The sequence below is a fragment of the Acyrthosiphon pisum genome, chromosome A1 (assembly GCF_005508785.2).
Source record: "Acyrthosiphon pisum isolate AL4f chromosome A1, pea_aphid_22Mar2018_4r6ur, whole genome shotgun sequence".
Lineage (NCBI taxonomy): Eukaryota > Metazoa > Arthropoda > Insecta > Hemiptera > Aphididae > Acyrthosiphon > Acyrthosiphon pisum.
This window is the reverse complement of record NC_042494.1, coordinates 71,791,041-71,807,032: the sequence shown is the minus strand read 5'-3', so window position 1 is coordinate 71,807,032 and position 15,992 is coordinate 71,791,041. Positions and strand designations below refer to the sequence as shown.

General features: G+C 27.0%; 1 protein-coding gene across 1 annotated transcript in view; it reads right to left on the bottom strand.

Moving 5' to 3' along the window:
- LOC100570812 overlaps positions 1-15,992 on the bottom strand; it is a 244,928-nt gene that overhangs the window by 197,360 nt on the left and 31,576 nt on the right. The window contains exon 2 of the mRNA XM_003242601.4: positions 2,108-2,224. Within this exon, the coding sequence (XP_003242649.1) occupies positions 2,108-2,224 (117 nt within the window). The remainder of the gene's footprint in view (positions 1-2,107; positions 2,225-15,992) is intronic.

Sequence of the window (15,992 nt, the reverse complement as noted above, 5' to 3'; positions counted from 1 at the left end):
AATATCACACGATTCCAATGGTTTAATGAAAATGAAAATGTATAGCAAAATATACATCTTTAATAATATGGGAGTTTGTTTAATACAATTTACACATAAAATATTATAATAATAATTATTATGAAAGAGCAATTCGACCAAAGACGAGTTTTTACAAATTTAGAGATTACAATTTAAATAGTTCATAAAACAGTTTTGAGTATAGGTAAACAATATAATATTTTGACAAATTTTAAAAAAAATACTAAAAATGATTATACCACGAGGTGTAGACATGTAGTTGTTTACACTGGGCAATGGGCATGAATGGAATAAATAATAAATGATAATGAAAACCGTCCCTGTAGGTACACATTAAACCACTAACTATATATAATATGTATTCTGTATAATAGTGTTTGAGTTGAGATTCAACCCTAAATAATATCATTCACCATTCTTATAATGCCTATGAATAGAACAAATCCATCATATCAGCATTATAATATCATTATATCACATTATATTATTTACCAAACCTGTATCATTAAAAAAAAAATAATAATAATACAATAATGAATAAAATAAAATACGTCATCTACATATTATATAGCAATGTATCATGACCAATACAATATGATGGTAATAAACTAATAATCGAGCAAGTCACACAAACCTATGATATATAAAGTTTTCACCCCCATAGCATACAAAGATACAATATTATATACTATATATACATATAGTATTTAGACAGATAGTCGTACACGAATGATTCTATATAAGTGAGATTTACCATGATTTACAAAAAGTCCAAATAACGCGCATCATCGTATATTAAATAATATTAATATAATACCTATATGATCAAAGAAAATGCATAATATTAAATTGTATTATATTCAAACAGTTGAGCTTGTTTTAAATTTATATTGATTATATTATATAAACAACAATAATCAACGACTATCGATTAGTATAAACAATATTTACTGAACAAAAATATTTACGAAGACAGAGGATATGAATATTAATTGTATATCATACATTACAAACAACATATTTATTAATTACGTTGAGATAACTAAACATCCATTGTTTTATACCACGCTACACTAAATCAAAAACAATATAACATACTTTATACAGCCTAATTCAGAGTCAACGATAGCGAAAGGATATTTAGATTTTCGCAATTTAAGAAATATTTTCGTAAAACAATCGCTAGGGCGTTTTTATTTCCAAATATACTTCCTGGTAAACAAAAATATTTTCATTCGTGTTCAAATACAATTATTATAGTGAAACGCCCGAACGTATTATACATAGTAATATTAGGTATACAAATAACGTATATACGGCGTGTTTACAGTTAATTTTAATTCATATTACACTACACATTATAACGCAATGCGGTGTGTTTTTTCCGATAACATTTATAAGCAACGTATTTTTTTTTTAACCAAGTTTACTTAAGGGGGCTGGAGAGTAATCCATTCTAAGGAGTAAAAACTAGGCATTTTATATTTCAGTTCATATGGGTCTTGTGAATTTGTTGAAAGTAAATAAACATTAGTGTGAGTAATTCGTAGTACCGATCGCGTTGTATGGGGGCATCATAATACGTCTGTCATTTTCTCTACGTGCAATGTGCATGCACATGTCACCAAATATTACTTTATAAAATTAGGAACATTTTTTTTTCTTCAAAAAATACTGCCAGTAACTTCAATCACTACGCTCAGTACTCAGTAGGATGTTCCAATTTAAATTTTGAAAGCAGATTTGAATTATCCTCTAAATTTACTATACTATGACTGTCGGGCATTTTTTATATTCTATATCAATGTATTTAAATTTGAATTATAAATATGATCTATTTTTACTCTTTTTGTTAGTACATTTCTAAGTCTAAAAACCAGAAAAATGAATTTGTCAAAGTATAGACAATTTAGTGACGAATTCAAATATGCTTTTAAAATTAATATCAGAACATTATATTGGGCCTAGTGATTGAAGTCGTGAGCTATGTTTTCGACTGAAAATTAATCACGCTCCAGCCTCCTTAAGACTTGTAAGAATTTTAAGCTAAAAAAAGTAATAATAGATAACACTGATAAATATTCACCTGGTCGAACATAATTTGGTGATACGCGAGTCTGGAAGCACGTAAGCATTGATTGGTTCAGAGTATTCGTTCCCACAACTCAACATCAGATCATCGCCGTTTTCACTTTTCGTAACCCTGAAACACGCAATGATATTTTATCTTAATAAATTATTATAAAATTTTAAGCAAATGCAATGTATACAAAACTGTATAATACGACATTATGACAGAGCAAAGTATGGCTAGTACCTATACGTCATGAGAACTGCACATACGGTAACATAATATAATAAATTAAACAATATATTATTATCTGATACCAATGTAACCCACGGGTTGAAAATATGATAACTCGAGGTATCAATGCCAAGCCCTAAATGTGGGAGTAGAAAAATTCAAATTTCAGTTACGCATACCGAGCCGTATTACAATATTATGTCGACTGCCCACGACGATCGTAATTACTACTACCAATACCTGCAAGTAGGTTTCCGAGGCCTATTAAACCGTTTAGGATCATTATATTATTTAAGAAGCCATTCATCATCGCCGTACGAACGCCGTCAAAACACTCTAAATCCTTTCTTTTTTCGTTATTATTATTATTATTTGTGCATTTCTCGTCTATATTCTCGTCTAGGATTTACTCGATATAAATGGGAAATTATTATTATTATAATTTATATAAGTTCACATAATGTATGTTATTATTAATATTATATTGCCACACGGAGTGGCACTAATACCAATAACATATCATCACTGTAGCAGGATGTGTTGTTAGAGGAAAACACTATAAAAATATTATTTTACACTCACTCGTCGATGATAGACGTACTTCAGTTCAACGCGGAAAACACGGAACAACAAAAAGCCTACGACGATATATTTTTTAATATTATTTTTTTTTTAGTGTTTCGCAGTGCATTTCAAAAGTAATAATGCAATAAAGAATACACGTAGGTATACAGGTAGGAATGATTTGAGAGTTTGTGGTTTATATTTAATTCTTCAGTAAATCGAGATGCAAGATATGTACGCGAACGACGATGATCTCAGATATGATCTATGAATTTGACCTCAACAACAATATAATTTTATAATATAACTTGTGAAACCCACGTACCTAAATACTAACAAGTTTGTCTACTTTTTAAAAGTATCAAAATTACACGCACGATGTAATGTAGTTCGCATAAAAACATTTTTACATCTCTATTCTCCACTTAAAGGTGTAGGTAGGTATATACGTATATAAACATCTGCTGTTTTCTTATTTTTTCAAAAAAAGTCATTGTTGTGTACAACTGTTATAGTAAACAACGTTTTATTGAATTTGTACCTATACGTTTAATTTAACGAATGTATTTTATCAAAAATGTTATTTTAAACGAAACAATGGAAGAAAATGTTATGAAAATCATATATATAAAATACAAAAATTTTTAAATAAAAAGCGTAGATTGATTTTTAAAATAAACAACAACATACAATATTATATTGTGTAAGTGTTTTGTAGTTGTAAATGTTGTTTTTAAGTGTAATGTTGTTTATGGTTTACCATACAAGTATGTTTTGTTCTATAAAACATCAAAGAAAATTGTATTGTTAATCTTAAGTTATAATTCATAAGGATTAAAGCGGCAATAATTATTTTGAAGAAGTTAACTCTAAAATTCAAATTAATAAATATATGAAAATAATTTAGAGAAATTGATTGAACGGAGTATATAGTATATACCACTACATATTATTTTCATAAATGTTTGTTTTTAAGTTAAAATATGGCATTAAATGAATTAGTAATTACATATTATATAGATATTAATATTGAATAAAATTCAAACATAGGTAAGCGCAATTTAAGTACCTACCTACATGTTATTATTTTATATCAATATCATATATTCGTATGAGTATAGAAACACGAGCTTAAAACGAAATACTTATTTGAATTTAAAATAAGTAGGTAGGTACCTACATATAATGTAAAAATTATATTTCACGTACCTATTAAAAACTATGTTTGAACCCACTCTGATGTAGATAAAATCAAACATAAATGAAAGGGTTAAAGTTAAATTATCTCATATAGGTAATAGCATTGAGTATAATATTATATACTCAATGGTTAAAAATCATTCTTGCATAATCCCGACTTCGTCCATCTCACAGAATATGTCAACGCCCATCATTATCATTACTGCCTACTTATGTCAGTTCTCATATTATCTGTTATTTACAATTTTTAATTAACAGTCGAAATCACCTACTATAATGGTATGTCATGCTTTATCTTAAACACTATACAATAAACACAGTATAACCAAAACCAAAGTAGGTATATAAAAATAATGAATTAGTTTAAAAAATATATAATAATTTCGCTAAAGATTTTAACTATAGGGATATATAAGATGAAACACGATATATACTATATATTATAGTTTATAATAATGCAATCTGCAGCTCAAGAATATGATATAATATCAATATAATATTATACTATATGTGTACACTGTACAATTTAAACATGTTGTAGAAAATCGCCCGTATTGATAAATAATTAACGATATTAATAGTAACTATTTCCGAAAAATCAATATAAATGGTTACTATAATATTATGATCGGTAAATCTATTCAAATTTCAAACGCGTTTGTTTTAAAAATTAAAATGAATATTATGTAAACATTAATAGATAGTCGATTTCCTAAATGAGTAGGTTTATCATTCAAGGAAATACGAATCGTTTAAATCCATCACTCGAAATATTATACACCTATCATACTCGTCAGTAACGAAAAAATGTGAATTTATATAAATAATTGAGTTATAGGTTTATACCCATATAAATATCATTATAAGGTACCTATATCTACTATATTTACTAAACCGGCTGAATAATGGAATTTCATAATGAAATGTGAGTAATATAGTTCAAACAGTCTACCTCAGTCCATTATTATTCAAATATACTTATTAATGCTTTAATTACAATATTCAATTTTGTAATTTTAATTCTCATTTGTATACCTATTTTGTTTTCGAACGTTGTAAACAAGAACAATTTTAAGTCATGAAACTGTATGAACTCTTTTCTTTTCCACAAGTGCAGATTTTTAGAGACAAATCTTTTCACATAGGTATTATAATATTATATCATAATGTTGTAATTGTATATTGTTCTTCACACAATTAAGACTTTATATCTGTCTATCTATCTATCTATCTATCTATCGAACTATCTATCTATTATATCTAATAACACTGCCTATTCGATATTTCACATCATGTTTCAATAGTAGGTACAATGTTACATACTGTATCACATAAATATAAGACGTAATTAAAGAAAATAGGACTACCTACAAATACGTAGTTCTGCAGTAGGCACCTAATCATGGTAAATTATTTGCAGCTATATGTATTCGGCAGATGAATCTCTTATTATATAATTTTAACATTTATGAAAAATATAAATTTATATAAACAATTGAGTTTTGAGATATAGGTTTATAACCACATAAATATTACAAGGTATGTCGTATACCTTTATTTACTAAACCGGCTGAATAATGGAATTTCTTAATAAAATGCAACTGTTATGGTTAAGTTTGAACTAATCAAACAGTCTACCGTATACCATATTATTAAAATACTAACGAACGCTTTGATAATAACACTATTCGATATTCCACATCATATTAATTCAATATAGTTAGATACATTATTGTATCAAATAAATATACGGTGTTATTAATGAAAATGTGACTGCCTACGCCCTACATAATATTACACCTACAATACTGCAGCTGTATCGCAGCAGAGACCTAATCATGGTAAACTATTTGCAGCTACATTATATGTGTTTGGCAGATGAATCGCTTATTATATAATTTGATCGTAAGAAAATAATAACACGTAGCGGTAACGGTTAATGATATTGTATATATATATATAACATTGTATATTTTGTATGTGTACATGAATTCGACCATGATAGTAGTCTTTAAATGAACCAACGATAATGATAATAATAAAAGAACACGATAATAACGTAGGCATACATAATATTTAAGTGTGATGTTTATACCAGAATAGGCGTGCGTTTTTCATATTTTGTTTGTATCGTGATTATAAAACGAACGACCGTGCATGAAAAAAAAAGAATACGATAAGGTACATAATCATTAAAGATTATTGCTATTCACGCGCACTCCACGTTAGAAAGACTTATGAAAAGTGGCCGAAGAAAGTGTAAATCTGCTGCATTTATTTAGCGTACACCTATTATTACATAGTACTTAATACTTGGATACGTTATTAATATTTAAGGCAATACATACATATACTATGTATAATGTTGTGACTTCAGTACAAATCCCTACGCAACACTAATTTGTTAAGACAGCACGAACTTTCGATTTTAAATGGAAGTGGGCCTTAAAATTATATTTAAATTTCTCAAAGGTATATTAAGTATTTTATTTTATTTTCTAATCTCTTAGGGTAATTTACTTGCATATTATAAACTATTGATAATATTATAGGACTACCAATTTAACAGCTAATATTGTTAATGCATGGTTTTTTTTAACAATTGTATCAAAATATTATGTAGTTTAATTTTTACAAAAGCGATTTAACCGTAAAAGTAAATCAATGATAATAGTAATAACAATACCAATATTTTGGCGCCAGACACCCGAAACGTCTGGAGTCCAGTGAAAGCCAACAATTGTCTGTATCAATCAATAGAATCTTTTCATCACCACTTTTATTTGTGTATTATTAGGTTACCCAATTATTATTCACCCATAAAAATAATAAACAAAATAGAAGACACTTTCTGGTACATAAAAAGTTCTGAGTCAAAGCCAGTCAGAACTTCTGACTAAAATGTACACATTATTATTATTTATTTATTTTTATTATTATTACGATGTTCTATATAAATATTGTTTTTGCGGAACAAAAATGTTTTATGTAAGTACTTAATGCATTCTTTCGAAACAATTTCCTATCTAATATCGATTTGGTTTAAAAATGGTTTAGAATAAATATTTCCGTTTTTCATATTTTTTTCTTCCTAGAAAGTTTTGGATAAAACTATGAATTTTTTATAGTAGTTCCTAAATGTGATACCAGACCCCAGAACATAAATAAAAAACACATAATTGTAAAACCAATACATTTATTATTACTTAGTCTATCTAAGTACCTATTCTATTGATAGTCTAAAAATATAATATATTATTAAGAATACCTACCTATGTAGGAAAGATTTTACAGTTTATTTATGGTTATAATATATAGGCGGTATAATATAAAAACGAATATTCTAAAAATTTAAAAAAAATGTGTTTAGTACATGTCACATATGACATATGTGTGACATGTGTTGGTCAATAATGTACACTTACTGAATAATACTTTTTAGTAAGCTACAACATTACATGAAAAATTAATTTCAAGAAATATAATATTAAAAAAGATATATTTAGCTTTATTTTCTAGAAAATCAAATTAAAAATTAATTACTAACCACCTACCAAATAATACAATTATAATTGTTAATTTAAGCAACACTATTTATTACATAATATATAAAAGCACACAATGCGCATACACAATATTATAGATAATAATAATTTATACAATTTAAAAAATGTTTATATCAATTAATATATTTTTAATTTTTCCTAATCGTATTACACAGTTAGTTCTCGACTAGTTCTGAGAAAATATATTGAAATAAAAACTCTTGTTATACTGACCACACAAGACATTTTTTATTTACAGTACGTCAGTACATCAAGCCAAGTTTTGGTTTACTATTCTTGTTGAATGCCACCAATTTGGTTGCAATTCACTCGACGTAATATATCCTTTAAATCCGTATGCATAATGTACTGTTCTAAACTGTCACACATTCAAAAAATGAATAGTCTCATGTAAAATATCAACAAAACTATTTTGAAAACTATATTTGCTAATTATGAAATTTCATGAATTTAATCAAAGGTTCAATCAATATTAATAATATGTATTTAATTAGTAAGTAACTTAAGTACTTAACAAGAAAAATACAATTTATTTTAAATTAAAAGAAGCAAATCTTAGAATCATATCCAACATAATAATTGCAATTATGGATAGTATAAAATTTCAGTTTTAATTGTGCTAATAAAACGGTGCAAAAATACGAACAAAACCTGTAAAATATTAAACTGAAAATAATATAATTAAAATTTTTTTTTTTAGTTTTATATTGTATAATTACAATATAACATATTTTTATAATTGTATTATTTATTAAGCCACATTGATTCATTTGTTGTAAAAAAATATATAATTTAATCAATACCTAGTTTTATAAAGGTTTATTTTATAATAAATTATCTTTATTATCTTTATTATTTCATCTATTTCACTGCTGAACCGAAAATAATAAATTATTAACCTACTAACATATAATTTAGTAACTTGAATAAAACATCACCAAAGTAAACTTTAAGTCCAAAACTCGTAAGGCAGAGTAGAAATCCATGTTAAAGATAAGGCTTCAAATAATTCAGAGATCAGACGCATGGCAAACGAGATACTCAGGGGATATTTACGCTAGATAAATATTAGACTAGGTATGTTTTTAAATAATATATAAATTGCATTTCAAAAAATATTTAGCTAAGAGTATAAGTATGAGTCCTGAAATAGAAAAATAAAATAAGACTTTTAATCGCCAAAATTGTAATGCACTTAAACAAAACTTATTTGAATAAAACAAATCGGTTACCATTTACTAATATGGTAGGTACTTAAAAAAAAAAAATAAAAATATCGAAAATTCGATGAACTTTGTATTTAGATTTTAAAAAATATTTCGGAACAACACTAATTAAAATTGATAAATATGAAATAAGGAGAAGTGTGTACGTAGGTATCTATTATTGATTAGGTAAGTAAACAGAGTGGTAATTATTGCATAACTCCAACACAATAATTGTTTTTACTTTGATAAAGTTTTTTTTTGTGAATTAAATCGATTATATTTAATAACATATTATAATAGTAGACACAAGCCATATTATTTTATAGCAACTGCACTTCTTCATAACTTATTATATACGCTTACCACATGATCACGTTAAGAGCGGTATACCGTCGGTACCGTCTGAAGTCAATTTCTGCCCCCTCTATACGATCGAACGGTCGGTTACTCTACTAGGAAACTGGTTCAGATAGTTTAAGAACAGAGATGACCATGCTTGACGAGTTTTCATCGAAACATAAATACTCTCCACTTGAACAGAGTACCTATATCGGTATCTAATTCAATATAATATACTAAAATAGCACTACCTACGTTTTATAGGAAATTTTTTTTTCTCAAACAATGAATAGATATTATGTTGTTAGAACAAAGTCTAAACTGACATATGTATTGGTAATCGTTTATTGGAATAATTATTAAAACATAGAACACGGTGATCAAGTGTCAAAGGTAATATTGGACTTATTCTATTATAAATCATATTCTAAGCACACATTGGACATTTAGTAAACTAATTTTTATTTTTATATATTCTTTAAAATATAATATTAAACAAAAAAATGTATATATTTACTATATAGTAATATACGACGCACGTACCTTTATTATAAACGCGGCTTAACATAACAATTAACAGAAGACTTAAATTAAATTGTATTTTAATAATTAATGCTTTATTTTATTACATTTTATTTTAATAAACATTTATCTTACTTCCCCCACTTAATAGTGTATAACTCTTAACTCTACCCTACCATACCATAGTTAGGTACTATTACCTAATACAAAAACCTATTGTTTTATATAGCATTTATATTTGCATAATATGGCAATTTTAAAATAATTAGTGATACTATACTACAGTATAATAATTAAAATCGAGATATATTTTTATCATACAACATAGATAGATCAATAAAAAGGATTGGACTTTAACATAATTAGCATTTCATAAATTGTATGGAAAAACAATTATGGATTCACATATTATTTTAAAGCTAATTGTTTTCTAATAAAAAATATATTTCTAATGACTGATGCATTAACATACATATTATTATTTAATAAATTAACTACTATTATGAACTAATAACTATTATTACATAATATAGGTATATTATATTGGATTAATAATAACAGTCCTTTAAAAAATTGTATGATTTATGATTGCGTTTATTTATCTGTAAACCTTAAAGCAATAACGTATTATAGCTGATATCGACCACAATACCACAAAACTAGACGAAAAATCGCAGAAAACCTTTGCCATAGTTTATTTTTCATTTACACAATATTTACGTAAAATATTTCTTTCTCCATAATAAACAGATTTTGTGATAACCTGTATCCCGTAGTTATATAATCACGAATTCATGTGTGTACTAAATACGAAATAACACGAAAACCTCGGATCTTATAATAAAGTCAGTATAGGACAGCCGAATATTTTAGGTAGACTAAAATCACAGATATATAACTAATGGTTATTAACTATATATTATATGGTTTTATATCTGTGACTACAAGTAATGTGTATCCAGTGTATCTACAAAATAGAGTATCGTTAACATATATTTAACACGGATATTTGATGATTATGAAGTATTAATCAAAGTAATCAAATTTGTTTTATTGACCATTATTTCATATTGGTAATTAATGTGAATATAAAAAAGAATAATGAATACAATATAATATATATATATATATATATATATATATATAATTAAATTTAAACTTTGTTTTAAACAATTAGTTTCCACATTTATGAATACCCAATGAATATAATATACCTAAGTGAAACATATTGAAGTAACTATGCTACAAGAAAAAATCACAACTATATATAGTGCAATATTAAAATGTCAACTTTGTCAAATATTAATAAAGTAAACAGATAATAATGATTTGGATTACAATAATTAATATAGTCTGGGCTCGGGGGGATGGGGTTGGGGGAATATATGATAAATAATATTATGTACCGTTGAAGTACAGACGTAATATAGGTACGCTGGTATATAAGTATAGAACATTAAGTTGTAAGTATGTGGTATTGCGGTTTAGATATATTACATAACAAGATTGACTGGTATATAATACAATGCCTACCTACTACAGTTATCTAATGTTATGATATGACTTATGATAATTTTAAAAATAACTGTTGAATAAAAATTCACTAAAACATTAATGAAAAATAAATAAATATTATATATACTATGAGGCAATGAAAATACCTCTTGTGCTGCGTATGCGTTGAACTACCATCATGAGGAGAATGTCATCTGCAATGGTCGGGAAACTAGATGGACGTAACAGTGTATAGATCAGCTGTGTGTTTAATATATATTTTATTCATGGAATTACGTCTTGAGCGAGTATAATAAAAGAAAAATAATAAATAATAAAACCTCGAAAAATTTTGTATTCAGTTTTATTCGTTTTACGTGATTGTCACACTAAGTCGTGTCGCAGCCAGCTAGCAAATAATGGATATAGTAATGCGCGAGTGTAACGGATTCTAAAGAATTTTCTCAATGGCACGTTGTTCGTACACAAACAATTTATTTATTTCCGAGCAGAATGGTAAATATATTTTATTTCAAGAAACTCTATTATTAGGGCGGATAATATAAATTATTATCCTATAGCCTAACAAAATATAATTTACAATTATTTTAGGTATAATATAATACCTACCTAGAACCTGATATATTTGATAACTATGCACGTATTTAATTAAAAAATAAGTTATCTTATCTCACTTCAAAACGAATGTGTCTAAATGAAAAAACAATTTTAAATTTCAGTCGTTAGTAATTACTAATTAGTTAAAATTTTCAAATAATATATAGGTAATTTCACATCTATATGTTATATGTATTATGTCGACTTAAAGTGGAGATTATACACACATTTTGTTTTTTTTAAATATATCATTCGTAATAAACTAATAAATCATAATAGAAAATTACCAAGACGTTGTATTTGAATCTAAATATTGAGTGCAATAAGTGGATATTTTAATTAATAAATAAAGATACTTTTTATAAAAAAAAAATTAAATACAATGAGTTGACATGGTATACCTACGCAAACTTCAGTCAGAAACCAGCGTTTATGTAAGTAATAATATCGACGTGAACGTTGTTGTTGCTCTTTTCTGGTAAACATAATAATTATACACGATGCTGCGAAAGTTAAATGCTGAAGAAAGGTATAGCTATAAAGTTTTGGATCATGTCCCACATGGTTAGAACTCGAAAAATATCGGTCGAATCCAAAATAGACACACGCTATAATATTCTCCTTTAGACGAGTCTATGATGCCGGACGCCATGTCGTCTCGGTTCAAGTAAGCCACTCTACTCATCTTTCTGAAGCGTGAAAAGAATAATGGACAAATGAAAAAAAAAAACAATAACGTAATGCTTTGTTGGTCTCCAGTAGTCCCGTAGCTGTAAACGATGCGGTTAATATTTTTTTTTTTTAGTTTTGCGGTCTTTTTAACATTTTTAAAATAAAGTTTTAACAATGCTGTAGGAGTGTATCGATTGTTACATGATATAATGTTGGTGGCATAAATCACACTACTTGGAATTTATCAAATTCATGAAGTAAGACGAATGTACCATACCACCGGTCGCGGGATCAACATTAAATAGTCTTCGGGGAGGCTGAACCTCGTGGAAGGTCATTTACGGTCTGGTAGGTAGGTAGTAGCATAAAAAGAAGGAAATATAATATACGTTAACGACAATAAGGTATTTATAATATTAAAAAATACAAAAACTTGAACATCCCGTGACATCAATGATATTAATAATAATTAATTTTACTATTTATAACAATATTAGTACATATTTATTTAAGTCCGACAAGACAATTATAGTCTAAAATCTAATTTATAATTATTATAAACATTAAACAGCACTGATAAACTCTTAAAAGTGAAAATACTAAAGTTGAAAGATTTATATAATTATTTTAACAATTCTAAAGATTTACATTTGGAATTGAAATCGTTTCAACTATTTTATAATCAGAATAAACAAAAATTATGTTACGAGTGTTATGACATAGGTACCTATTTTATAACTATATTTCTGATGAAATCCTAAATTTTGGTTAAAAATACAATTAGTACCAATAATAATAAAAAATTAAATTAAATTAATTTATTGTATTCCATTAAAAATTACAAAGGTACAGCAATAATCGATCTGACAATAAATTATTTAGTATACAGCTACACGAATACAATATTGAAAATAAAATAGTAAGTCAATAAAGTATAAATAACTTTAAAAAAAATAATAAATATTAATCGTACAAATAAAAAAACTTGTTTAAGGTTATAACTTATACGAAACTGAAAACTTGAAAAATGGAAAAGTATGTATTTTAATTTTTGTATGCTTACATTAATTTATGGTCATTCACTACAGCTCATTGGGATTTATTTTATCAAAATATAGGTAACAATTTTAATAGATTTAATCTAGAATAAATTATATACCTAGGTATTTGTCGGTGCAATAAAACTCTCAAACCAAATCGAATAGAAAGCTGAAAGACTGATATTTAGTGACTTCGTGTTAAGTTTGTGCAGGTTACGTTAGCTGCAGTGGTGGATAAGAAAAATAACATACTTCACAAAATAATATACGTATGTATCACCAAATTAAACTATAGGTACGACTGCAGTCTTTGCTGCACCCATATTGTAGGACGGACAACAATGGCATCCGCGTGGGCCTCTCGACACACAAACAAAACTCGAGATTTGTAAACACACTGCCAATAAAGTATAATATGTTAATATAATATAATATTATGAACGCGATAATGACAACAATATTTATTAACTTTATGGACAACCGTAATGGGTTTATTATAGGTCTGTATAATAATATGCCAATGTTTTCTATTAGAATTCTATTATTGTATTTTTTATACACTATACATACACTATTTACATAATATTATAATATACACAGCTAGTAATGTATCAGCTATAACAACTACAACAACTGTTACGCATATAATATTATTACATTAAGACTTCTCAGGTTTTTTGAAGTCAAGTGTTGTTCCTTACGAGACTTTTTTTAACATACAATATTTAATTACATAATGTCTGCGATCGTCTGAATTACAATTTGGAAGTATCTATATAGGTACCTGGTACATACTATTAAAATATCAATCAAAAAAATACGCGTGCGATAGAATGACAGAGTCTATTAGTATTTAAATAAAACATTTTAAAAATGCGTTTTCATTAAAAGATGTATGGTATTTTTTTTTACATAGATGAAAATAATTTTTTAATTAAGAAAAAACCAACCAGTTTTTACATAAATCAGAGTTGATTTGTTGTTTACACAAATTGCGGTTAGTCAATAGGTTAACTATTCTGTGTGGGTTCACAAAAATATATAAATAAATAAATATCGTGTCTAACAAATAGGTGTTAAACCTCTGGACACCTGTAGGCACCATAGGCTGTAGTGTATACGAACGATCTGTTTTCGGCCTATATTATGATATGATCGGCACTAAACTCTCATTTGGTCTCTTTCTCTTTTTTAATAATGTGGTGGTGTACCTATGCCCGCCCAATGTTTGACGTCGTTTGTTAACGGCTAATGGATTTTTTATCGAGTTGCTATTGACGGATCGGGTGACGGTCGACAAATCATTTGGGCTGCCGAACTACAGCGCATGCCTACCTATGTTGCCTACCTACTGTAACTACCATCAACGGCAATACGTTGCATATGTATATTATTATTAAATAATCGTAACATAGGTTACACAGCATACAAAACATAAAATCGTTAAATATTTTCCGATACAAATAGTACATAATATAGTTCTTAATCAAATACGTAAAAAACAGACACAGCATTTTATACAATCGAGCCTCGATAACTCGAAAACCTGGATAACTGGGATTTTTCATCTTGCCCTTCGATAAGTGTTTTTAAAATTATTTTTGAGGTGTATAACTCGAAAAATATATAATTTGAGTTTATATTATATTACATATTATAACCAGTTTTTATTTTCCTTGAGATTCGAATTATCGATATTCGGCTGTTTATAAGCTCATTATCATGATTGCAATATCACGTCTTGAAATCGTTATATCCTGTAACTGCCATACAACTTGCGATTTAACAGTATACTTCAAATATTATGTTTTCAACAAAAATTTAAAATGGTTCAAATATTTACCAATGTAACGCTCAAAACTAGTAGGTAAACGTTATTTCAAAATTTGAATGACGGTGGACACGTAATTTGTACTACAACTTACTGAACTACAGCGTATGCGCCTTTATACCGCTTCTTTAACTACCGTCTACCAAAATACGTCTGTTGTCACATATATATTGTATGTATATTATTACATCATCGTAACATAGGTAGTCTTACATTGAGTTACATACCCTACAAAACTTGGAAGTTGAAATCGTTAAATATATTTTCAGTTACAAATAGTCAATTCTTGATAAAATTCGTTATTTTAAAGCAGTATCAAATACCTAAAACCGGTATATTATTTGTTTGCTCAACTTGAAATAACTGTTTATAAGTAGGTACTTCATGTGTTTTCAGCTAAAATTGAAAAAGGTTCAAATATTAACCAAAGTTACGATAAAAAATGATAGGTAAACGTTAAACTATTATTAATCTATATTTTAAAATATCTACATTTTTTTTTGTAGAAATATTTTTCCATAAATCATAAAATCAAGTAGTTTTTTGCTAATGGAAAAAGTTTTTAGAAACAACTGTACAACTTTTTAAGATGTATGGATTCTCTGCTAAATT